Source organism: Chrysochloris asiatica, unplaced genomic scaffold (genome assembly GCF_000296735.1).
Source record: "Chrysochloris asiatica unplaced genomic scaffold, ChrAsi1.0 scaffold00209, whole genome shotgun sequence".
Lineage (NCBI taxonomy): Eukaryota > Metazoa > Chordata > Mammalia > Afrosoricida > Chrysochloridae > Chrysochloris > Chrysochloris asiatica.
Window position 1 is genome coordinate 2,848,074 of NW_006408727.1, and position 26,158 is coordinate 2,874,231.

The 26,158-nt window shown below is 39.7% G+C and overlaps 1 protein-coding gene across 1 annotated transcript in view; it reads left to right on the top strand.

The window, feature by feature from the left end:
* Positions 1-26,158, top strand: part of CORIN (corin, serine peptidase) — a 342,333-nt gene that overhangs the window by 299,342 nt on the left and 16,833 nt on the right. The window contains exons 15-17 of the mRNA XM_006872676.1: positions 14,565-14,681; positions 17,468-17,517; positions 17,671-17,845. Coding sequence (XP_006872738.1) covers positions 14,565-14,681; positions 17,468-17,517; positions 17,671-17,845 — 342 coding nt within the window. The remainder of the gene's footprint in view (positions 1-14,564; positions 14,682-17,467; positions 17,518-17,670; positions 17,846-26,158) is intronic.

Consider the following 26,158-nt stretch of genomic DNA (forward strand, 5'->3'; position numbering starts at 1 on the left):
TTTTCTGCTGCTTTTTATGCATTGTGGTGTTGTTGTATTTGTATTAATTAGATAATTGTATGTTCATGTCTTCCATCTATTCCCAGTGTCTTGTTCACTGCCAATGACTTCAATAAGCCTTGGACTTTTTCCTTAAAGATCGTTGGTACTTGATAATATACTACCTCTTGAAATTGTTGAATCTGTATGCTGAGCAAATAATCCGAGAAGCTGGGTTGTATGAAGAAAAATGTGGCATCAGGATTGGAGGAAGACTCATAAACAACCTGCAACATGCAGATGATACAACCTTGCTTGCTGAAAGCAAAGAGGACATAAAATATCTACTAATGAAAATCAAAGACCACAGCTTTCAGTACAGGTTGCATCTCAAAGTAAAGAAAACTAAAGTTCTCACCACTGGCATTCTTATCAATGGAGAAAAGGTTGAAGTTGTCAAAGACCATCAACACTCATGGAAGCAGCATTCAAGAAATCAAATGACATATTGCATTAGGCAAATCTGCTGCACAAAAACCCTTTAAAAGTGTTTAAGAGCAAAGATGTCCGTTTGAGGATTAAGGTACACCTCGCGCAAGTTATGGTATCTTCAATAACCTCATATGCATGCAAAAGTTGGTTAGAGAATAAGGAAGACAGTAGAACTGATGCATTTGTTATGGTGTTTGAGGAGAATGTTGACAAAGTACCATGAACTCCCAAAAGAACAAGCAGATCTATGTTGGAAGAAGTACAACTAGAGTTATCCTTGGAAGCCAGGATGACCAGACTTAATCTCTCATACTTCAGACATATTATCAGAAGGGACCAGTCACTGGAGAATGATAGCATGTTTGGTACAGTGGAGAATCAAAGAAAAAGAGGAAAACGCCCAATGAGGTGGATTGGCACAGTGGCAGGAACAATGGTCTCAGGTGTAGCAATGATTGTGAGGTTGGCCCAGGACCAGGCAGTGTTTCATTCTGTTGTGCAAAGGGTCACTATGAGTTGATACTGACTCAATGGCACCTAACAGCAGTAACAATGTACTCTTAAGCACTCTCCAATTACCTACTAGTAGGTGTGATCAGGAGATGAGCTTCTCTATTCACTGCTCTTACAGTTCAGTTCAGAGTGTTTTCAGCAGATGCTGGTTGTAGATGCTGCTCTGGTGAATAACAGCTAGCATTGGCTCTTGCCCAATTGCTGGGATTTTAGAGGGTGTGATTGAATCTTGGCTGTATGACAGCTGGTGCTGTCTCTTGTTGAGTGAAACGAGAACAGAAAGAGCTCCCACAAGTCATAAAAACCCAGGGGTGCGGAGAAATTGTTAGTGTGTTGTTTTGTACCATAGAGTCAGTTCTGACTGAAAACAACCCTGTAAAGGATTTCCAAGGAGAGGTTGATGGGTTTGAACCACCAACCTTGTGGTTAGCTGTCCAGTGTTGATCTTACATTGCAGCACCAGGACTCAATGAAACTAGGAAAAGGAAAAAGAAAGAGAGAAAAAAAAATGTGGGAAAATACAAGTAATTATTTAGCATCACCTTTATTAAGTGTTGAAGAGCCAAGATGTCAGCTTAAGGACTAAGGTACTCCTGACCCAAGCCATGGTATTTTCAATAACCTCATATGCATGGGAAAGCTGGACAGTGAATAAGGAAGACCATAGAAGAATTGATGCTTTTGAGTTATGGTGTTGGAGGAGAATATTGAAAGTGCCATGGGCTACCAAAAGAACCAACAGATCTGTGTTGGATGAAATGCAGCCAAAGTGCTCCTTGGAGTCCAGGATGGCCAAAATTCATCTCTCAGACTTCGGACATATTGTCAGGAGGGACCAATCTTTAGAGAAGGATATCATGTTTGGTCAGGTGGAGGGTCAGAGAAAAAGAGGGAGACCTCCATCGAGATGGATTGGCAACGTGGCAGCATCAATAGACTCAAGTGTGGCAATGATAGTGAGGTTGGCCCAGGATCAGGCAGTGTTTCGTTCTGCTATGCATAGTGTTGCTGTGAGTTGGTACTTACTTGAAGGCACCTAACAACAACAACAATGGACTTTTGCCTTCAAATCTACCTGAGCAATTTTCATTTTCCCACTGTGCCTCTGATCTAACACAATATTTTTTCACTTCCTCTCAAGTCCATTTAACTCTTTCTCCTAATGAGAAACAGCTCAGGCCAGACCCACTTTGGATGAGACTCATGGCACAGGCTCATCCTGTTTTCTCCTCCCTCTTTGATTCTTCACAAAGTAATCCACACGGTGTAGATATTCTGATGCAGATCTTGCCACTCAGTGCAGAGTCTTCTTCATGAAGTGCAGAATCTTTCCTGAAGGTGTCTACTCAGACAGGTTCCACGGTGTAGATGAGTAGGAGAGCAAAAGAAAAGGATAAAAGCAGAAAAAAAAATTGCACCTCTGTCTCTGCAGATCACTGGCAGCTTTCTGCAATGGGAGTGTTCTCTTGACTTCTATCTGCTCCCTCCCTTTCAAAATGGTTGTAGCAGGACTCCTTGGCTGTCCCAAATCAGAAGTCACCTACTTTCTTGTTTCTGTTCCAAATCTTACTGCTAGTAAGCACTAGATCCATTCACCAATCCCTTCATCTGAAGTTCAGAGTTCTGTGACTGTCCTCTGAATCTGTTTTACCTGGTTTTCCATGTTTTTACTAATGGGGATCTGCACAACCTTTCTACCTAACCTGCCATCAAGCCCTGGCTCTAACATCCAAGACTGTAAATCTTTATGGAAGCAGAACACCTCATCTTTCTTGATGAGCAGTTGGTGAATTTGAACTGCAAACCTTGCAGTTAACAGACCACTTGTAATCTACTATGTTGCCAGGGCTTCAACCACTAAACATAGATATTATATTGTTTTTGTTGTTGTTATTGCTAAGTGCCATTGAGTCAATTCAAACTCATAGCAACTGAAGGATTTCCTAGGCTTTAAATCTTAATGGGAACTGAAAGTCTCAACTTTCTCCCACAGAGCAGCTGGCAGACCTGAACCATGGACCTGGTATTTTGCAGTCCAGTGTTTATCATATGGAGCCACCACACTCCCCTAATATCATATTGTTGTTGTTGTTAAGTATTGTCAAGTCGATTCCGACCCATAGGGACCCTGTTTAGGGTTTCCAAGGAGCACCTGGTGAGCCTGAACCACCGACCTTGCAGTTCAAATGACTTTGCAGTCTGACACATTAGCCCACAGTGCCACACCAGGACTCTGATATCATATTTGTTGTTGTTGTTAGGTGCCATCAAGTCGATACCGACTCATAGCGACCCTTTGCACAGCAGAACGAAACACTGCCCAATCCTGGGCCAACCTTACTACTGTTGCCACGCTTGAGTCCATCGATGCTGCCACTTGACCAATCCATCTTGTTGGGGGTCTTCCTCTTTTTCTCTAACCCTCCACCTTACCAAACATGATATACTTATCCAATGACTGGTCCCTCCTGACAATATGTCCAAAGTATGAGAGACGAAGTTTGAACATCTTGGCCTCCAAGGAGCACTCTGGCTGCACTTCTTCCAAGCCGACCTATTGGTTCTTTTGTCAGCCCAAGGCACTTTCAATATTCTCCTCCAACACCATAACTAAAAAGCATCAACTCTTCTACAGTCTTCCTTATCATATAGAAGATGCTAAATATTTAAGTCAAAAGCAGTACAAATTGTCAAGCTTTTAATAGCTATTAAGTTCCAGATACTTTTTAATAGCATAATGTATATTCCATGTATCATTCTGAAACTTGATAAACACAGACACATTCTAGATGAATATGAAAATTGGCATTATTCTTTGAAAATGAATTTAGTAATATCAATCAACTAATTTTGAATTCAAATAAAATTTGAAATTTTTATTTGGTGATTTTATGTCTAGGAATTTGTTCTAGAATCATACTTGAGTATCTATGCAATAGTCAATGTTCAAGAATGGTAACTGATACTCTTTGCTATATATAGCCCAGCATTGGAAATGACATAAATATACATCAGTAGTGTATTGCTTAAGTCAATATAATGGATGGAATGCTTTGTTGTTGTACGTGCTGTTTAGTTGATTTCAACTCTACTGTGACAGTAGTGGTGGTGGCGTGCCTTGAAGTTGCTTCTGACTCATAGCAACCCTGTATAGGGTTTCTAAGACTGTAAATATTTACAGAAGCAGAAACCATCATCTTTCTCCCATGGAACCTTGGGTAGTTTCCAACTAGCTGACCTTGAGGTTAGCAGCCTGACTCATTACCACTATGCTACCCCCAAAGGGCTCTCTTGACTGTGCTCTTTATGATAGCAGATGACTGGGTCTTTCTCCTGGGGAGCCACCAATTTTTTTTATTAACAGCTGGGTGCTTATCCATTGTGCCACCAGGATTCTTTAATGGAACATTAAAGTTATAAAACTAACAAGTATGTGCTATTAATGATGGAGAACTGTCTTACTTAGCTAGTTTTGCTATAACAGAAATACAATTAGATGGCTTTAACAAGTCCACATATTCTCTCACATTTTCGGAGGCTAGAAGTCCAAACCTGGAGCACCAATTGTGGAAAAAGACCCTTGTTTCCTTTCAGCAACTAAGGCTTGGCATTCCTTGGAGATATGCATGTGTCTTGACATTAGTCGTTCTCTGACACTACAAACTTCACATTCCAAGGACCTCAAGTCCAAAGGATACACTTCATTACAGACTCTTCTTTCTTGGTGGTATCAGGTCCCACTTTCTCTGTTCACATTTCTTTCTTTTAATCTCTTGTAAGATAAAAGGTGTATATGTCACACCCTTGGGAATCAGGGTCATGGTGGGATTAATGGTGATGTAGTGCATCGGCCATCATTTGTCTGAAAGTTTGTTGTACTGTAGTGGCTTATATGTTGTGGTTATGGTGCTGGAAGTAGTGCCACCATTATTTTAAATACCATCAGGATTTCTCATGGTGGGCAGGTTTCAGCTGAGCTTCCAGACTAAGACAAACTAGGAAGAAGGAGAGGCAGAATACTTCTGAATGTTTAGCCACTGAAAACCTTATAAGTAGCACTAGAAAACTGTCATATAGCCCCAGATTATTGAATATTGAAACATTATGAATGACACCAGAATATTGTCAGATATAATGCCAGAAGATGAGCCCCTAAGGTTGGAAGGCACTCAAAATGCAACTGGGGACAAGCAACCTCCTCAAAGTAGAATTGACCATGGTGATGTGAATAGAGTAAAGCTTTCAAAACCTTGATTTGATGTTGAGGCAAAACTCAACATTAGGAGAAACAGGTGCATTAGGAGAAATATGGCATGTATGAAGTATGAATCTAAGAAAATTAAAAGTTGACAAATATGATATGGAACACATATTAGGGATACCTTAGGAATTAGTGAACAGAAATGGACTGGTATTGATCATTTTTAATCTGACAATTATATGGCTTACTATCCCAGAATAAAAAATTAAAGAGAAATGGCATCACATCCATCACTGAAAGAACATTTTGTGATCTATCTTGAAGTATAATGCTATGATATGATATTATCTGTGATATGATATTATCCATACACCTACAAGGAAGAACAGTTAATACCACTATTATTCACATTTATACACCAACCCCAGAAACCAACAATTATGAAGTTGAATAATTCTACCAACTTCTTCAGTCTGAAATTGATTAAATATGCAATCAAGATGTATTGATAAATATTGATGACTGGAATGCAAAAGTTGGGAACAAAGAGAAAGGATCAGTAATTGGAAATGTTGGCTTCTGTGATAGAAACAAAGTTGGAGATTGCATGACAGAATTTTTCGCATCTAATTACTTACTCATTGCAAATACCCTTTTTAAACACTGCAAAGGACGACTGTACACTTGGACCTCATTAGATGGAATACACAGAAATCAAATAGGAAGAAAAGGTGGAAAAGCTCCATATCATCAGCCAAAACAAGGCCAGGGCAGACTGTAGAACAGACCATACGCAGTTCAGGCTGATGTTGAAGAAAATTGAAATAAGTTCATGAAGCCAAAATATCCACTTGAACAGATCCCATGAGAATTTAGAGATAATCTCAATCACAGATTTGATACATTAGACACTAACAACCAAAGAACAGCAGAGTTGACAGATAACATCAAGAATATCATACAAGAAGAAAGCAAAAAGGCATTAAGATGACAAGAAAGAATAAAAAGACCAAAGTGGATGTCAGAAGAGTTCTGAAACGTCCTCTCCAGAGTACACAAGCTAAAGCAAATGAAATAAATGAGGAGGGAAAATAACTGGAAAGACAATTTCAAAGGGCAAATATGCAAAGACCTGGAGTTAGAAAACCAAAAGGGAAAAAACATTTCTCAAGCTGAAAGAACAGAAGAAAAAATTCAAGTATCGGTTTGAAATATTGTAGGATTCAACTGGCAAAATATTGAATGATGCAGAAATCATTAAAAAAAAAAAAAGTAAGGATACATACAGACACTGTACCAGGAATTTCAAGAAGCAACATATGATCAAGAAGAGTCAATGGTATTGAATTCATTGACAAAGAATTAGGATCTTTGAATTGATGGACTACAAATTGAAATATTTCAACAAACTGATGCAGCACTGGAGGCACTTACTCATCTATGCCAAGGAATTTGTAAGTCTGCTACCTGGCCAACAGATTGGAAGAGATCCATATTTGTATCCATTCCATAGAGAGGTGATCAGTGGAATGTGGAAATCATAAGACAATATAATTAATATCCCATGCAAGTAAAATTGACAGGAATTTCCAGAGGTTCAAACCAGTTTCAGACAAGGATGTGGAATGAAGGATATCATTGATGATGTCAGATGGATCTTGGTTGAAAACAGAGAATGCCAATGTTTTAGTAACTATGCAAAGGTTTTCTACTGTGTCTGTCATAACAAGCTATGGACAACATTGTGGGGAATGGGTGTTCTGGAACACTTAATTTTGCTCAAGAGGAACTTGAGTACAGACAAATAGGAGGTCATTCAAATAGAACAAGGAAATACTGAAGGGTTTAAAATTAGGAAAGGTGTGAGCCCAGGTTGTATACTTTCACCATATTTATTCAATCTGTATGCTGAGCAAATAAGCTGGGCTATATGGAGAAGAACGTGGCATTAGGATTGGAGGAAGACTCATTAACAAACTGAGATGATACAACCTTGCTTGCTGAAATAATTACTAAATTACTAAAATACTTATTGATGAAATCAGACCACAGCCTTCAGTATGGGTTGCACCTCACTATAAACAAAAATCCCCACCACTGTAATAATAAATAAATGGAGAAAGGATTAAAATTGTCAAATATTTCATTTACCTTGAATCCATTATCAACACTCATGGAAGCAACAGTCAAGAAATCAAACAAAATAGGGAATCCAGAAATTAACCAATCCTCATACAGTCAACTGATCTTTGACAAAGGGTCAAAGTACATTGAATGGAGAGGAGATTATCTCTTCAACAGATGGTGCTGGTAGAAGGGGAAATCACTATGCAAAAGAATGAAACAAGACTTTTATCTCACACTGTATACAAAAAACCAATTTAGCATGGATTAAAGACCTAAATGTGAATCCCAGAATTATAAAAGTCATTATTGAAAAAATAGGGACAAATTTAAGGGCTCCAATTCAGGACACAGAAGACCACCAAACATTGTGAAAATTGCACAAACAAAAGAAGACATAATATATAGTTTGGACATAACGAAAAATTAGAAACTTATGTGCTCAAAAGACGTCATCAAAAGAGTAAAAAGGGAACCCACAGAATGGGAAAAAATCTTTTTCAATGACATATCAGACAAGGGACTCATTTCTAAAATATATAGGAAACTACAACACTTCTACAAATAAAAAGACAAATAGTCAAATTTAAAAATGGGCACAGGATATGAACAGACACTTTACCAAGGAAGAGATTCAGACAGCCAACAAGAATATGAATACATATTCATGATCACTGGCCACTAAAGAAACACAAATAAAACTACAGTGAGACATCATCTCACGCAAGAAATAACAGCGAAGTTCAAAAAAGCAGTAGACAATAAATGCTGTCACGGATATAGAGAGACTGGAACCCTTCTACATTGCTGAAGGGAATGCAAAATGGTAGACTCCCCACTGAATGCTTTTCATGTTGTCTAGATAGGTCTCGTGAAAAGAGATGGGGATAAAATTTTTATGATTCAATAGTGAGGAATTGTTATCATGGCTAATTACAACTGTCACAACTGTAAAGGTAGAAGTTTTGTGACAAAAAGAGGCAAGTAGTTAATCTTACAGTCCAGGAACAGAAGACCCTAAGACCATCAAGGGAAAAGAGCATGAGCACAATGTGGGACCCTATCCAGAGAAGCAGCTATACGAGAGATGAAGGCAGAGATGATGACACGGAGAGATAAAGCAGCTAAGGACTCTAGACTCATGGAAAAAGAGAAAGGCTGTGTGCAGCGACCAGGAGGCAGGCTTGCAAAATGTGCCCTTTAGTTGTTTAAATGATTATATATTCCTGAGTGTTTTTGTGTACACACCCTCCACCAACCAAAAACAAAAACAAAAGATGTAATAGAAGCAAAAATACTGTTGAATGATGATGCACAAAGGCGATTGTAATCATAGGAGTGAAGTGATGAGTGTAAAACCAATGTTCTCCCATGTAAACTATCACTCAATTCACAATACAAACCTAAAAAAAAAAAAAGAAAGAAATTGAATGATATATTGTACTACGATATATTGCATTAGGCAAATCTGCTGCACAAGACCTCTTTAAAATGTTCAAGAGCATAATGTCAGTTTGAGGGCTAAGGTACACCTGACCCAAATCATAATGTTTTCAATAGCCTCATATGCATGTGAAAGTTGGACAATAAATAAGGAAGACTGTAGAAAAACTGATGCATTTGAGTTATGTTGTGGGAGAAGAATATTAAAAGTATCATGGACTTCTAGAACAACAAATCTGTGTGGGAAGAAGTACAGCCAGAATGCTCATTAGAAGACAGGATAGGGAGACTTTGTCTCTCATATTTTGGACATATTAAAAGGAGGGACCAGTCCCTGGAGAAGGACATCATGCTTGGTAAAGTTGTGAGCCTGCGAAAAAGAGGAAGACACCCTACCCCCAACAAGATGAGTTGGCACAGTGGCAGCAGTTATGGCTTCAAACATAATGACAATTGTGAGGATGGAGTAGGATTGGGCAGTGTTTTGTTCTGTTGTGCATAAGGTCGCTATGAGTTGTAACCACCTTGATGACACCTAACAAGAAGTGTTGATGGTTCCACAGGATAAGCATTGGACTGCGAACCACAAGTTCAGCTGTTGGAGCCCACCAACTGCTCCATGGCTCCATGACAGAAAGATGAAGCTTTCTGCTCCTACAAAAGATTTAAAGTCTCAGAAACTCTATGCAGGGCTGGTATAAATTAAAAAGACTCCAAATAACTACATCTCACCCTTAATTCTCTTTTTGGTTTATCACAGCAAATCACATCATGCGGCATTCCCATGTAACTGCCAAGCAAACATATATTTTTTTTTGAGGGGGGGGCACAATTCAATGACAAGGACCACATAGCATTTTGTTAAGAGTTACTAGCATCAGGCCACAGAGACTAAATCGCATCTCTGCCACCTGTTAGCTGTATGACCTTGGGCAAGTAACTTATTTTCTCTTTGCCTCAAAATTTTCATCTCCAAAATTAGGAATAATAATAAAGCCTGCTTTATGTATGTATGTGTGTATGTATGTATGTATGTATGTATGTATTTATGGCTATCAAATGACCCTTTATTGAATATTTTCTTTGTAGATGGGCATTCCACAGCACCCCTATTGATGTAACCTATGATGTTATGAGGGTGGTGACCATCAACGTAGCAGCCCACTGACTGGGCAGTCCCCAGGATCTCTTTAATAGTCCCAGAGAGTTCTCTGGCCAAAGACCAATGTCTCATCTGACGGGCATTGCTGATAATCTCATCTAAAGTGATATTTCCACTGTGCTTAATATTTTTCTACTTCTTTCTGTCTCTGGGTGGTTCCTTGAGAGCTCCGATGATCAGGGCAGAGGCAGAAGGCACCACGTCAATCTGGGCCTGTCTGTTTTGAATGGTCAGCTTCACCATAACCCTTAACCCCTTCTAGTCACATCAACCTTTTTTGGAGACAAACCCAGGGGGCCAATCTTGGGGGCCAGAGTGTATGCAGCCCCGACTTCCCCACCGATGCAACTCAGGTACACGACTTTGACCTTGTTGGGGTCGAAATTGGGAGGTATTGCAGAGGTGGCTGGTGTCAGATGAACCCAGATGCGGGACGATGGAAGAAAGTTGTACCTACACCTCCTCCGAGCTGAAAGCCGAAAGCTTTTTTTTTTTTGTCGAATGCTGTGTTTATGGGTCTGTTACACTGAGGAGTATAGCTTCTGAGCCAAAAAAAACCCATAACACTCTGCTCCTCATGAAACCACTGAGTCACTAAGGCAGGCACACAGTGGCCAACTGTGCTTGGTGGAGGCCAGGGACTCGTGGATGACAGGGATGGACAATGGGTTTGGCTGGCCCCTCAGCAGGCCACGCAGTACCCAGGGCAAGGGGCGCTGGGAAGGCTGTGCTGGATGCAACAGAGCTGTTGGACCCTTTTCCATGTTTCTCAGACAGAGGATGTCTCCCAGGCTTTAGTGACTGCTGGGCAGGCCCCAGCCCCTGGCAGATGGGGTCTCCTGGCCCCAGGACAAGGCCTAGCCTGCATGTGTTGAGGTGGAGGGCATAAATGGGGCTAACAGAGCAAGGAGCATGCTAGGCCTGGGGTTAGGAGCGAGGTTTTTCCTAGCACCTCAGCAAGTAAGGCTCCTCTACTGGTGTTCTGAAGGAGAGGGTCCACGGGCCTCACAGAGGTCTGAGAAGTGAGCAGGAGACAGTGCCAGCCTTGCTTCTCACCAGGGACAAGCAGGGAAGACCCAGGGCGAATTCAGAAGCCTGGGTGGGGTGTTGGGCTGCCCCAAGAGCTCCGGGGTCTGTCCCTGAGAGCAAGCAGCCAGGTTTGCCTCCAAAGAGCAGATGTTCCCACCAGCTTCCAGATCACCTAGGTGGCAAAGCATTGTTAGTACAGTTTTCAGGGATGCATCGAATGCATAAAGCACTGGCAGTGTTAAGGGACACTGAATACACATGGGTTGCATCATACGGTGGTGGAGTGCATGGGTCACCTCAGGTTGCCAAAGGCAGTGAGTGTTGCCTCCCACCCAGGGCCCCAGGGCCCCAGGGCCTCAGGGAAGGCCTGGAAAGTGGCCTGGGAATGAACCCGAAGCCTTTCCAGCCACCCCACCTGGGGCTGGTATGAACTGGGCTCTCAGGGCAGAGACAGCATAGAGCTCCTTGGTCCAACAACCTCACTCGGCAGGGAGGCAGTGGGGATGGTCCGTGCTGTGGCTAGTCCCAGTGGGGAGTACATAGGTATCCCCCAAGGCAGCAGCTCCCTGAGGCCTCGCCTCCCATCCCAGCCCTGATCTGCATCTTGGCTTCTGACTTGTCCTGCTGGGCCAGCACTGCCCAGAGTCCGATCCCAGGCTCACAATCGATTTGTTAGGGACATAGGTGGGCAGGCAGGGACAGCAGGGGTGGGGTAGTCTTGGCTGCCCTGCCCTTGCCCCTCTCCCCCTAGGACCCAGGGGCCCAGTGCCCAGGCTCTGCACAGCTTCTGCCTCCCAGCCTCGGTCCTCACTTGTTCTCTATGAGCATCTGCACCTTGTGGACCAGGTCCCAGGCAATCTGCAGCATCTCCTGGGCGTCATGCCACTCAGCGCGTTTGTTGAAGAACTTAATGATGTCTGTGAAGCCCATGTTGTTACGGATAATCTCGCAGTACGCTTCCACCAGAGCCAAGGCGATGAACAGGGCAAAGTGCTCCGATGAGATGTGCTGGGCAGCCCATATCACCTCCCACATGGCAAACACGTCCTCATATAGCAGCTCTCTCTTGAAATCTAGCAGGAACCAGTGGTAGCAGAAGTAGATGTGGGTATAGTCTCCATTCTGATGCATCAGTTCAAATAGCTCTGAATCCAGGACCTAGATGGGGGACCACATGTTGGCAAAGTGGGTACCCATGGCGCCCCCATTGGGAAAGTTCTGGATATCATGTTTGGTAAGGTGGAGGGTCAGAGAAAAAGAGGAAGAACCCCAGCAAGATGGATTGGCCAAGTGGCAGCATCAGTGGGTTCAAGCGTGGCAACAATTGTGAGGCTGACCCAAGATCAGGCAGTGTTTTGTTCTGTTGTGCATAGGATTGCTATGAGTCAGTACGGACTCGATGGCACCTAACAACAACAAGAAGTTAGTTTTTAATGAAATCAAAATTTAATGGGATTTTTACAAACTTTTTGTAGTCCCTTTGTATAAATAAAATGAAGAAATGTTCACCAAAGACACTCACACACTATTTACATTGGTTGTTTATTGTATCTGAGATGGGAAGAAGACACTTTTCTCTTTGTGTGAGGATAATTTTTGTTGTTGTTATTATGCATTACTATTACTTAGGAGCACTGTGGCTCTATAGAATAACCATATGGTTCGAGCCCATTGTATCCTGAGGGTGAAAGATGAGACTTTCTGCTCCTTCAAAGATTTACAGTGTCTTTGAGTTGGAACTGACTCAACGACACTTAACAACAACAACGTAAGTATGACTTATTCTTGAATGTTGTTGTTGATGTTAAGTGCTCTCGAGTCTGTTATACCTCATAGCAACTCTACATAAGGTTTCTGAGAAACAGCTGGTGGGTTTGAGCTACCGAATTTGGGATTCACAGTTCAGTGCTAATTCTACAGCGCCGCATCAGGAGTCTGGCCTTGAATGTGGAGTAGCTAAAATAGATGGAAAACTGATGATGTGGCAGAGCTGAGCAGAAGATATCAAAGGACAGCTTCAGAAGATAAAGTATTGTAGTGAAATGTGTAAAGATCTGGAGTTCTCAAACTGAAAGGACTAAAAAAAACTCAAGCCTTGAATTACCACATTGAAGGATCTATGGGCAAAATACTGAATAACTAAGGAAACTTCCAAAGAAGATGAAAAGAATACACAGAGTCACACTGTCAAAAAGAATTGGTCAATGTTTAAGCATTTCAGAAGGTAGTATTCGGTAGGATAAGCACTGGACTGCTAATCACAAAGTCTGAAGGTCAAACTTACCAACTGCTCCGTGAGAGAAAGATGAGGCTTTTTGTTCTGTGAATTACAGCCTTGGAAAACCTAAAAAGGTACCTGTGAGTTGGAATTGACTAGATGGCAGTGGGGAGTCCTGGTAAAGCACTTTAGTATAAGCACTGGACCACAAGGGCATTTGAATCACAAGGTTGATGGTTCAAACTCACTAGCCCCTCCTCGGAAACCCTATACAGGGTTGCTATAAATTGGAACTGAGTCAATGGTACAACAACAGCAGCAGATGGCCATGGGTCACATAGGATCAGAACCAATGATTTTGAAGGACGAAGTCCAAACTGCACTGAAGGCTTGGTGAAAAACAAGGCTCCAGCAATTAAAAAAAGCTCCAGCTGAAATGTTTTAATAAGCAGAGGCTATGCAGGATGTGCTCACGGGTCTACATCAAGAAATTTGAAAGTCTGATACCTGATCACCTGGAAAAGACCCATATTCATGCCCATGTTCAACAAAGCCCATGCTAAAGTAAGGTGATCCAGTGGAAATGTGAAAATTATAGAAATAACCCAAAAGGTTTTATTCAAATATGCATTATCTAAGAAAAGAATTGACTGTTTCATAGAGAATAGAATGTTTTGTATAAAATTGAAATTCTTTCGAAAGCTAAAGGTCTTAAATATTGTAAGCAGTGTAACCATATTTATTTGCATGATTGAATGAGACCCAGGAAATTATTGGTGGAATACCAGTGAGTGAAAATATAGGGAAAGGGAAAAATATTATTGTATAACTCATTTGTATTTCCCAGAGTCCTTAATTTTCTTTATTGTGGTAAATATATTTTCAGAGCATAAATATTTTACAATATGTTGAAAAGTTCCATATCCAATATTTTATAATGTAGAAATAGTTATGAAATGAGTATTAATTAACTTTACTATTTATTTTTTAATATTGTTTGTTATAGTGCAAGATTAGAATAGGCAGGAAAACATAGTGAAGGGGAAGTCCAGCTAGATAAACTTTATTTTACTTTTGATCTCTGCCCTAACGCTGCTCTGTTTTTTAGCTGTTGGAACTTCTATGGAATGCATATTCTATCACCTTACCAAGTTCAAATATATGTCCATAGAGAGAATGACTAAAAGAGCTGTAAAAGTTTAGATCTTTATTGTTTCTATATACAGTTGGTAACTTCCCCTCTTGCTGATCATCCAGGTCAAATCTCTCCTAAAAGAAACCCCTTTGAAATATTGATTTACAGTATCATACTTCTTTTAGAAAAGAATGAGTGTTAATAATATTATACCTATTCAACGATCATTGGACTTAGAATATTTATCGGTTATTTGTCCTTACATCAGAGAGTCATCTGTGACAAAACTGATACAACAACAGGAACAAGACCAGCAGTGGCTAACATTACACTCCAACGGGGAGAACCTTAATGGGACCACTTTGCATGAACTGCTGGTAAAAGGGTAAGAAATCTCTAACAAAAGCTGTGTGGAGGAGAGGGGGGTTTCTTCTGTTTCTAACTTAAGATAATTAAAATTTCTTACATAATTTAAGAGTTCCATAAAATGGTGCTAGACCTTTATAGATCAATATTGCTTGGTTTTATTTCTTATTTCTAGACATAGAAGTGCTTCTCTTGGCTAATTGCTTTTTTAACTGATGAAAGCAGAGACATTGGATGGTAAAGGGAAACACTTGGTTTCTAATTTGGGGAGTCTTTTTCATATCCTATTGGAAATAAAATCTCATGCTTGCATTGAGCTAAAGTCATAATAACTTATAAAACTTGAGAGTCTGAGAGAAGATTTGAAGGCACAGAATGAAATTACCATCAAGTGGCCTTGAGAGCACACTACTGAAAAATCTTTCTTCATAAAACATAGCATCTTAACCAGGGTTGCTTCCCTTCCCTATGTTGAAAGTTACGGGGTGGGATGCAGAAAACGTTGACAAATATAATAGTTATTATATTATAGGCATATAGCTAGGTAGTTAAGGAGCTCTGGTAGCGTAGTGGTTATGAATTGGGCTGCGAACCTCAAGGTCGACAATTCAAAACTACCAGTGGTTCTGCGAGAGAAAGATGAGGTGGTTTGCTCCCGTAAAGATTTACAGCCTCAGAAACCCTGTACAGGATTGCTGTGGGTCGGAATCGACTCAACAGCACTTAACAACAACTTAACAAGCTATGTAGTTTAACATTTATGAATTTATTTAATCCTTACAACAGATAATAGGAATAATTATCCCATTTTTTGCAGACAAGAAAAGTGAGTTTTAGGATAAATTTATTGAAAGTACACAACCCATAAATGATAGAAAGTCTGAGAATTCAAACTAAGTTTTTCTGACTCCAAACTTTGTATTAAGTGCTAGGAAAACTGTCTCTTAAGAATTCCAAATAAAAAAATGAAATGTGGGGCATTCCCTTCAGAATGTTTTGACATTTTTTCCCATTAGTTCAATCTCTATTGTCTCTTCAGTCAAGCTTTTCAGTATTTGTCAACTGAAATGCTTCATCTAAAACAATGACTTGCATCTTTCAATAGATTTGTTACCTCAAACTGGAAATTCCAGAAAAGTCATTTCTGATTAAATTAATCAATCTAAATTGGGAGTTGGTAGACTTGACATACTAATTAAATGTCATCTTGCATAACACTCTAGACCACAGTTTTCTATAAAAGAAAGAAGTTGGGATACATAGTCTTTGATGTCTTCTCCTAACCCTAAAAGCTGTGAATTAGCAAATAACTCATTATCAAATATCTCCTCTATTCCAAGTTCAATTCTAAGCTCTGAGGGGATGTAGAAATTAGCAAGGGAGGCAGGGGTTCTGGTCTCAAGGAGCATGCCTTTTATGAGTGGGGAGAGAGGTTTTAAACTGATAACCAAAAGAACTTCAGATACAAAAATGATTTTTGGCAAATGCTACAAAGAAATTGATGATTTTAAAATACAGAGAAAGGAGATATGACATTAGAAAGGAAAGTGGGGGAAGGTAAAAAAGCAAAGTTGTTTTTTCTATATTATGCAAGTTGTAGTAGACAAATAATTACAAATATCCACCTGCACTTTTTGCAGGAAATAAAACACAGTGAATCGTCAGAAAGGAAGATTATATATTTAGTAATGATTTTTTTCCCTCTAAGAGATCTAGGATTTTAAGTACATTCCAGTAGTTTTGAAAGACTCTATGTTTTTCCTCTTTAATTTAAATAGTAAATATATGTTTATTAGAGGAGAAGTTAATGATTAAAATGTAGCCTGCTCCAAACTGTTGAACAAGTACATAGGGTTGCTATGAGTTCGAGACAACTTAATGACACCTAACAACAACAAACTGAATTCTTTTGTGCAGTTACCTTGACAATACATGGCCACAGTCTATGTTCTTATCTTCAAAAATTCATTCTGATTATTAGAACGTTCTTCCTTTCCTGAACCCACACTTACTATAAGTTCTAACTGTTGTTTCTGGCTCTGCCAACTAGATATACATGGAAAACATTTTATTTTTTCTTTCTCCTATCTGCTTTTCATATTCTTGAATTCTTGGCAGATTCTTTTTTCACTCTTAAGTATTCACTTCCTAGGAGCTCTGGGAGCATAGTGTTTATGAATTGGGCTGTGAACCTTAAGGTCAGCAGTTCAAAACTACCAGCTGTTACACGAGAGAAAGATGAGGCTTTCCACTCCCATAAAGATTTACAGCCTCAGAAACCCTATACAGGGTCGCTATGAGTCAGAATCAATGGAACAACAACATTCACTTCCTTGTTTTGATATTTAAATTTTGTGAAATAATATTTTAACTACTCTTATGCTTCCCATTTTTTTAACCCATACCCACTCTGCATAAGTATAAGTATATGACATGCTCTCTATTCATTTTAGGTTTGTAGAAACAGCCTAATTTCTTCTTCTTCCCTCTTCCTTGAGAATCATAGGTTGAGTCAACATAATGGGCAGTTACTATTAGCCAAGACAATGATGGAAAGTTTTGCTAAAAATAGTTTCTCACCACACAAATTACATAATGATGTTAATTAACTGAAGAAAAACAGAAAGTACACATTCACCATATAACACCACCTCATGTGATATCAGACCACACCTTTACCTTAGAAATTCCTTCACTAAGTGTAATCATTCAAAGAATAATTGTGGAACCTCTATCTTTTGCCTTGTACCAATAAAGTGGTTAAAGTTAACATAACATTATGCCATTTTATATTTCCAACTCTAGGCAGCCTTGTCAGAGCAGAAGTATGATATCTCTTCTGTGTGCTAAACAAGGTGAGAGAATCAGAGATGTAGCTGTGGGATGTGAAATCAATGTAGCTAACAGCTTATGGGGCAGTGGCCACTTGTACATGACAGCAAAGAGCCCAGGATCTAGCTGCCTTACATCATGAATAACAAAATGTGTCTTGACCTGCTCTTTGGTAGATTGTGGGCGCCGCCCTGCTGCCCGAATGAACAAGAGAATCCTGGGTGGTCGGACAAGTCGCCCTGGAAGGTGGCCATGGCAGTGTTCCCTGCAAAGTGAACCCAGTGGACACATTTGTGGCTGTGTTCTCATTGCCAAAAAGTGGGTCCTGACAGCTGCTCACTGCTTTGAGGGGTAAGCTGCACCTTTTCTTTTTCACCTGAATGACATCCTTTTGTCACTTGGGAATTCCCAAGGGTATATATAATTTTGCAAAACCATTTCAGTGCAAAAGCCATCATTGATCTACTTCCAGAGTCCTTTATCTGCCCACACTTTTCTGTCTTTGGTGCCTTCTTTTCTGATCCATGTACTACTCAATTACCGACACTGGATGTACATTGTTTATGGTACAGATCCTAAGGAGGGGTGAGAACAGGAAGATGTTCAGAAGGCTGACACTCCAGCCAGCTAACACTTTTTTTCTACTCTTCATAGATCCATTACATATATAAGAATTTAAACAGAGTTGCTTTCCTTTGATATTACAGTGCAGTTGGGATACAGGAGGAACTGCTGAGCAGTTTAGGAAGCAGAAGTAAAGGTACAGTGTGCCTAAGGGAAACAAGAGTGAGACCAAGAGAAAACCTGCCCCAAAGCAACAAACATTTTTATCTATTGTTTCAACTACCTATTGCTGTGTAACTTCAGCATAAGAAAAAAAAAACATTTATTAAGCTCACATATTCTGAAGGCACGACATTTGGGCAATACATACCTGGCAAAGTTTGTCTCTACTCAACAATGTCTGTGCTGGAAGATTCCAAGGCTGAGGGCTAGAATCCTCTCAACCCACTGCTTCCTGTTGACTGGGGACCTCATCTTCTGTGGATGTGGGACTCATAGCATGGCAGCTGACATCTTCCAGGTGATCTTCCCAAAAAAGAGCCAAGAAAAGGTGTACTGTTATTTTTGACCTAGCCTCCAAAGTCAACTAGAATCATTTCTGCTATGTAGTTGGTAAAAACAGTCACAAACTCCCATCTAAGGGAAAGAAACATTAACCTCCGCTTTCAACAGGAGGAGTTCAAAAGATTTGAGGACTTGTTTTAAAAGCCATTTATACCATCCACTCTACAGTATTTATTTTGTCATAATTTAAATTTATTTATATAGCGTAGTGGTTACGAATCGGGCTGTGAACCGCAAGGTCAGCAGTTCAAAACTACCAGCTGTTCCATGAGAGAAAGATGAGGCTTTCTGCTCCCATAAAGATTTACAGCTTCAGAAACCCCGTGCAGGGTCTCTATGAGTCGGAACCGACTCCACGGCACAGAACAACAACAAATCATTAAATAATGTCCAAAAATTAAGACAAAAAGAACTCAGAGTCCTATTCTAATTAAAATGATTATTTTCATTTGACCAGGTTAATTTATAGAAAAAATAACATTTCTCTATTTTTTTTTTCAGCCTATTTGGCTATTATTATTTTTCATCTTTATCACTTACTGACTGTTTGACCATGGATCGATTTGTTAACCTCTCTTGCCTTCGAGTTTGTTCCAATAGGTGCTCTGAATAGTCTTTCTGAGGAGTGGCTGGTGACTTTGAACCACTGACTTTGTGGTTAGCAGTCCAAGGCTTATCCTACACCACCACACTAGGACTTGGTCTAGCAAAATTCTGTTATGAGATCTCCAGCATCTTTTGTTTGTATGTTGTTGTTTTTTCATTTAGTCATACATTGTGGCCATTCTTGTAATTAACACATCCCTAGCACTTTCTTGGGCTGCAAACCTTAAGGTCAGCGGTTCGAAACTACCAGCCGCTCCGCGGGAGAAAGATAAGGCTTTCTACTCCCGTGAAGATTTACACCCTCGGAAACCCTGTACAGGGTCACTATGGGTCGGAACCGACTCAACGGCACATAACAAAAAACAAAGCACTTTCTTGTTTTCAAACCTAAATCATATTCTGTAGTAGAGATTTACTATAATTAAAAATATACATATTCCCTAGGTGATGAACATTTGGGTTAGTTTCAGTTTGCCGCTATGATAACAATGCTGCAGTAAATTTCCCTGTACAAATATATTTGCCTACTATCTTGAACTATAACTCCAATCCCTACCTCTGTCTTCCCGATGGCTGCATTGTCTTAGTCTGTTACATTGTTGTCTCTTACATTTTTTTAAAGGATACCAGACATAAGAGTAGGTGTTTTTAGAGAACAGAATTCTAAAACATAGTTTATGCCAGGCTCCATAAAAGACATAGAGAGACCATGTTTCCTACCTTGAGTTTCTAATCAAGTGAGGAGACAGACATTTAAGCATATAATAAAGAACACAATATGATTAGTGATTCTAAAATGGTAATGTGCAAAGCCAATTATTTGATTGCTCTTTTGGGGAAAATATGAGAAAGAAAACAAGTACCTCCTCTTTGAGAGTTTTTAATGTGCAAATCCCAGAATGACTAGAAGAGTCTGCATAATATGTCAGGAAATGCACTGTGGTGCTATTGCTTAGGAGGGGCCAGATGTTTCCAGATGTTTTCTGATTCTGATTTATAACTACATGATAAGCAGATGATTATACTAGCAAGGGTATAGTCATCAAAAGATGATTACCTAAGCAAACTTAACAGGTCTTTAAGGGAATAGCCCTCTTTCTGTGCTAGTTAATCCAGATTCACGTTGTTATTTCTGCACGAGGTGTCCATGTTTCCTCTCTCACTGACAGATCTGTGAAGTTAAGGCAAAGTCTTGCAATAGAGAAGAACTATGTGTTTATAATTAAGGAACTGGATATGATATCAAAGGCCTGGTGAAATTTCATGGGACACTAAATTTAGCAGAACTGTGAAGTTGGGTCTGGTCCATCCATAAGAAGTTAGAAATTGCCCAATTTCAAACAAGTCTTTGTTTGAATGTGTGTTAATAACCCTGCTTGTATTTTATAATCTCTCTAATGGCACTGCAAACTTTGGGAAACATCTAATTGTAAGCCTTACTCTCTCCTGGAGCCATCTATTGCTGCAATTAGTGGGATTTACTTCACATCCTGATCCCATTCTTTGGCATAGCCCTGCATGATCCATCTGTAGGTCTTCTCCAGCTGGTCTATTTTAATTATATTGGTGGAAAGAGAACAAGTTAGTTTTGTTTTTCAATGGAGAGATAATTGAAAATTCCAAATGGAGATTAAAAACAGAATATAAGATACTAAGCTGACCAGATCAAGTTCTACATGTCCTAATAATAGTTCCATTTTAAAAGTTCTGAGCAAGAAGGCCTTGGTCTTTCAGGGGTAATTTAACAACTAATTTTCCCGCCTTCATTCACCTCTGAAAGATTTAAAGACAAACTTCCTATGCTACCACATAACATTTCTCTCCTAGAAGCATGCAAGAAAACTATCATTTCACTATATAACTGCAACTCTTAACACTACCAGATTATCCATGACTTGAATTTTACCCACTAGCTCTTAACCTCCACCAAGACTTTTGCCTGCTTGTCTGCACTGTCCCACTGCCACCTCTTAGTTCAGTGCTTATATCCTTCCTTATATCTTTTCCTTCCCCAGCCTGCCTCAGTCCCTGGGCTCATCACATTACTCCTCTCAACAGGACTTTCAACTTCTTTGTCCTTAGATTTTGTACCACACCCAAAAGGCAGACCTCTATCTCTGGGTGACGGCTAATACCTCATTTTCTACTTTATATTCTTGCTCTTCAGAAGTAGAGAGAACATTATCCAAGAATTCAGATTAGTGTCATGACCACCTTTTGGTATCAGTTGTCAATTACAGTGGCAAATCCCATTTTTTAACTCAGAAGAAAAACGTGGCATGAGGATTGGAACAACCTGCGATATGCAGATGATACAACCTTGCTTGCTTAAAGTGAGGAGGACTTAAAACATTTACTGATGAAGATCAAAGAGCACAGCCTTCGGTATGGATTGCATCTCAATGTCAAGAAAATAAAAATCCTCACCACTGGACCAACAAACAACATTCTTATCAATGGAGAAAAGATTGAAGTTGTCAAGGACTCCATTCTTCTTGGATCAACTATCAACACTCGTGGAAGCAACAGTCAAGAGATCAAGCGATGTATTGCATTAGGCTAATCTGCTGCACAAGACCTTTTTAAAGTATTGAAGAGCAGAGATGTCAGCTTGAAGGCTAAGGTGTGCCTGACCCAAGCCATGGTATTTTCAATAACTTCATATGCATGTAAAAGCTGGACAGTGAATAAGTAAGTAATACTGTAGGAAGAACTGATGTTTTTTGAGTTGTGGTGTTGGAGGAGAATATTGAAAGTGCCATGGGCTGCCAAAAGAACCAATAGATCCGTTCTGGAAGAAGGGCAGTCAGAGTACTCCTTGGAGGCCAAGATGGCCAAACTTCATCTCTCATACTTCAAACATATTGTCAGGAGGGACCAGTCACTGGAGAAGGATATCATGTTTGGTAAGGTGGAGGGTCAGAGAAAAAGAGGAAGACCCCCAATGAGATGGATTGGCCAATTGGCAGCATCGATGGACTCAAGTGTGGCAACAGTAGTGAGGTTGGCTCAGGATCAGGCAGTGTTTCTTTTTTCTGTGCATAGGGTCGCTATGGGTTAGCACAAACTTGATGGCACCTAACAACAACAACAAAACCCCTTCATCCAGTTTGATCATTATATCATTCCTAAAGTATTAGTTTCAGTTTTCTTCTACAATAACAACAACAACAACAAAATTCTTGTTTTCTTCTTACTTTGCTAGTCTACCTTTCTCTTTTTTCCCAGCGTCTCCTTTTTTGGGTAATGGAAAGTTTAATGTTTCAGGGCAAAATCCTTGGTCTTCTTATCTGTTTTTGCTCTCTCATTTTGTCGCATGGTTTTAAATATTATCCATTTGTTCCTGACTTTCAAAGTTATATGTTCGTTTTAGCCCAGATTTTCTCCCAACCACCACCACCACCCACCAACTCAAACATAAAATAGACTCTGTTCCTGGACAGCTCCCCTTCCCATTGGCTCAAGAACAAAATCATCCATCTGACCCTGACCTACCTAACAGCCTTTTAATAGACTCAGAAAAGGAAGCAAGAGGTTTGGTTTTATTCTAGAGCCCATGTTGTCTCTTCATAATCATCTCTTTATTCTAGATTCTTCTGTCATTGGCAATTTGTTTTTCTAGTCCATCTATTTGAGGGTTCTGATCAATGTTCACTATGACAAAAATTTTCCATTTGGAATCCCTTATCACCTCTGGGGTGTTGCTTATCCAATCGTTGAGGCATGAACAAGTGTGGTTTTGCAACGTTTGTAAGACCTTGTGTTCCTTGTCATCCTAACCTCTGTGGGGATAGTCTCAGTCATCCCTCCTGTCTGTAGTGGCAAATGTCTGGGACTAGGTTGTTTCCAAGGAGCCCTAGTTGTGAAGTGGTTAAGCACTTGGTTGCTAAAGGAAACAATGACAGTTTGAACCACCAGCCACTCCAAGAAAGATGTGGCCGTGTACTTGGGAACCTTTAGGTCCATTCTACTCTGTCCTATGGGGTTGCTCTGAGTTGGAATCTACTCAATGGCAATGTGTTCAGTTTTTGTGGGTTAGGGTTTAGCCAGAAGGCCTAAACTATCTATATTTCTGGGTCTCACACTCTTTTTAAACCTCTGGGGGAGAAGAAAGTGGAATTAACACATAGTTATTTACTTGTTTCTTCTTAAATACAACTGACTATCATGTACTCTGAACATACACCTGAACAGCTGGCCATTGCTGGAGAAAATCATACAACTGATAACAGAGCTTGCATCAGAGGTAAGATCCGGAATTTCAAATCAACATGAAGCACTATGAAACACTTCCACTGTATTTGTACAGTTAAGTCACAATTCCACTCAGAGACAACTATTTGCCAACGTCACCTCTGTACTCAAATATTTCATATCCTCCACTGACCTCATCTCATAATTCAAAGAAAAAATTAATACACCCAGATCTTTCACTTTATCTCATTCCCAATTTCAACAAATTACCTGGACCTATGACCACATGGAGTCCTGGTATGGCACTGTGGTTAATGTGCCAGACTGCAAAGCCGTTTGAACTGCAAGGTTGGCGGTTCAAGCTCACCAGCCACTCCTCAGAAACCCTATATAAGGTCACTATGGGTCGGAACCAACTCAATGGCACTTAACAACAACAACAACAACAACAACATGACCACATACCTTAAGGAGCCCAGGCAGCTCACTTGACTGCCAAGTGAAGGGTTGGCAGTTTGAACCCACCAGCTGCTCTGTGGCAAACTGCTTCTATAAAGCCTACAGCCTTGAAAATGCTAACAGCAGTTCTGCTTTTACCTATACAGTTCCTGTGAGTTGAAATTGACTCCATAGCCTTCAAGGTATAATGGAAGATATGCCCTGCCCCTTCTCAAATCCAACCATAGTCACTTTCATCTTTTCTAAGACTTCACTACCGATATTATCATTTCTATAAGTGTTTTATGTCATAAATGTCGTTCTCTTCAGCAAACAGCTTGCCTTAATATTATTCATCTAACACTTCTCTTGACATGGCCCTTACACAACTCCACAATTTCATCGTTCACAGTAAACTTTCTAAAAACAGTTTCCTATAGTCACTTTCCCAACTCCCATTTTCCATCAACCTTCTCTAGTTGGGTTCTCCTCAAGAGCACTACAGAAGTGACACTTATCAAAGTTCCAGTGCAAATGTTATGATCAATCCTCAGTTTTCAACTCACTGCTACTTTTCAGTGCTTGAATACTATATCCTTCTTGAAATACTTTCTTTGCTTTTGTTGTTGTTGTTGTTAGGTGCTGGCAAGTCAGTACTGACTCATAGCAACCCTATGCACAACAGAACAAAATATTGCCTGGTCTTTCGCCAACCTCACAATCGTTGCTACATTTGAGCCCATTACTGCTGCCACTGCCAATCTATCTCATTGGGGGGGGGGTCTATCTCATTGGGGGGTCTTTCTCTTTTTCTCCAAGCCTCCATTTTACCAACACGGTATCTTTCTCCATCGATTAGTCCTTCCTGACAATATGATCTCTAAATTCAGGTGGGATATGTTCAAGGTCATATTTTGGCTCTTGTGCACTTGTTTTAATTTTCTTCAAGCTTCAGGCTGAACTTGCATATATCAGCAATTGATGGTGTGTTCCACACTCTTTCCTAGCCTAGTTTTGGCTAACGATATGGAGCCTTTCCACTGTCTCTTTCCACAGATGTAGTCAATTTGGTTTCTGTGTATTCTATCTGGTGATGTCCATGTGTTTTATAGTCATCTTTTAGGTTGTTTAAAATAGGTATTTGCAATGAAGATATCATTGGTCTTGCAAAATTAGAGTGGTGGCTACTTCTAGAATAACAGAAATCTTGTTTTCCTTTTACTTCATTGACTGATTCTTCTCTTTCTCTTTTTCTAGCCATTTCTCCTTGATGCTTCTTTGACATTCGATCGTGAAGTATACTGCAGACTTCCTATTGGCTTGTTTTTCTTTCTTTCTTTTGATCTCAGTTTTGATCTGTCAGTAAAATAGCTATGTGAACATAGCCTCTTCACTGAATATTTTTGAACTGATCCCAATCTCATGTGGCATTCAAGTAGTCAGAAATTCTCCTACTTCTTTTTACTTCCACCTAGAGACAGGGAATGAAACCCTGGTGGGGCAGTAGGTAAGCACTCGTTTGCTGCCTGAAATGTTTTATATATCAATATACTATTTACAACATTTTCCCTAGTTCAGGTTCGCCTTTTAAGCAACATATCCAAAACAGAGTAAACAAATGCAGAGACGTCTTTATTTTTAATAGCATACTCAAAACAAAACAAAATGAAACCATTCAAAGAAACAATTCCTCACTGACATACCAGAGAAATATGTCAATAGCTCATGTGTTTTACTCTTGCTTGTTTGTGTTTTACTTTTGGTGGATGTTAAAGCTATTAGGCTAGTAGTTTATGTAGCAAGAGATACTGGACACAAGTTAATGACATTTAGAAATTTTACTGATTTTTTTCTTTTGACTTTAGAATTAGATTAACCCTAATATAGTCTGGAATTTTGACATTATTTCATTTTGCTACAAATAATTTGGAGTCTTCAATTGTTTGAAATAACATTTTATGATTTAAGCAGATGGATTCATTTTCGTTCATGATGAAAACTTAGGAACTCCAATTCATGTGCAAGAAGCTATTGAATAGCTATAAATTTATGATAAATTTTTATTCAATTTCATATGTCTGAAACAATAGAATCTCAAGTGAATATTGAATTTCCAAAATGGATGTGCACTTCTCTAGATTTAAAAAGGAAGGAAGGAAGGAAGGAGAAAAACAGAGAGAGCCGAAAGAAAAGCATGTGTTTTGAGTGGCAAACTTATTTAATGGAGAAAAAAAACAACTTCTCTAATATCTAATAGCATTGCCTACCTTATGAACATTATAAGATATATGTATATTA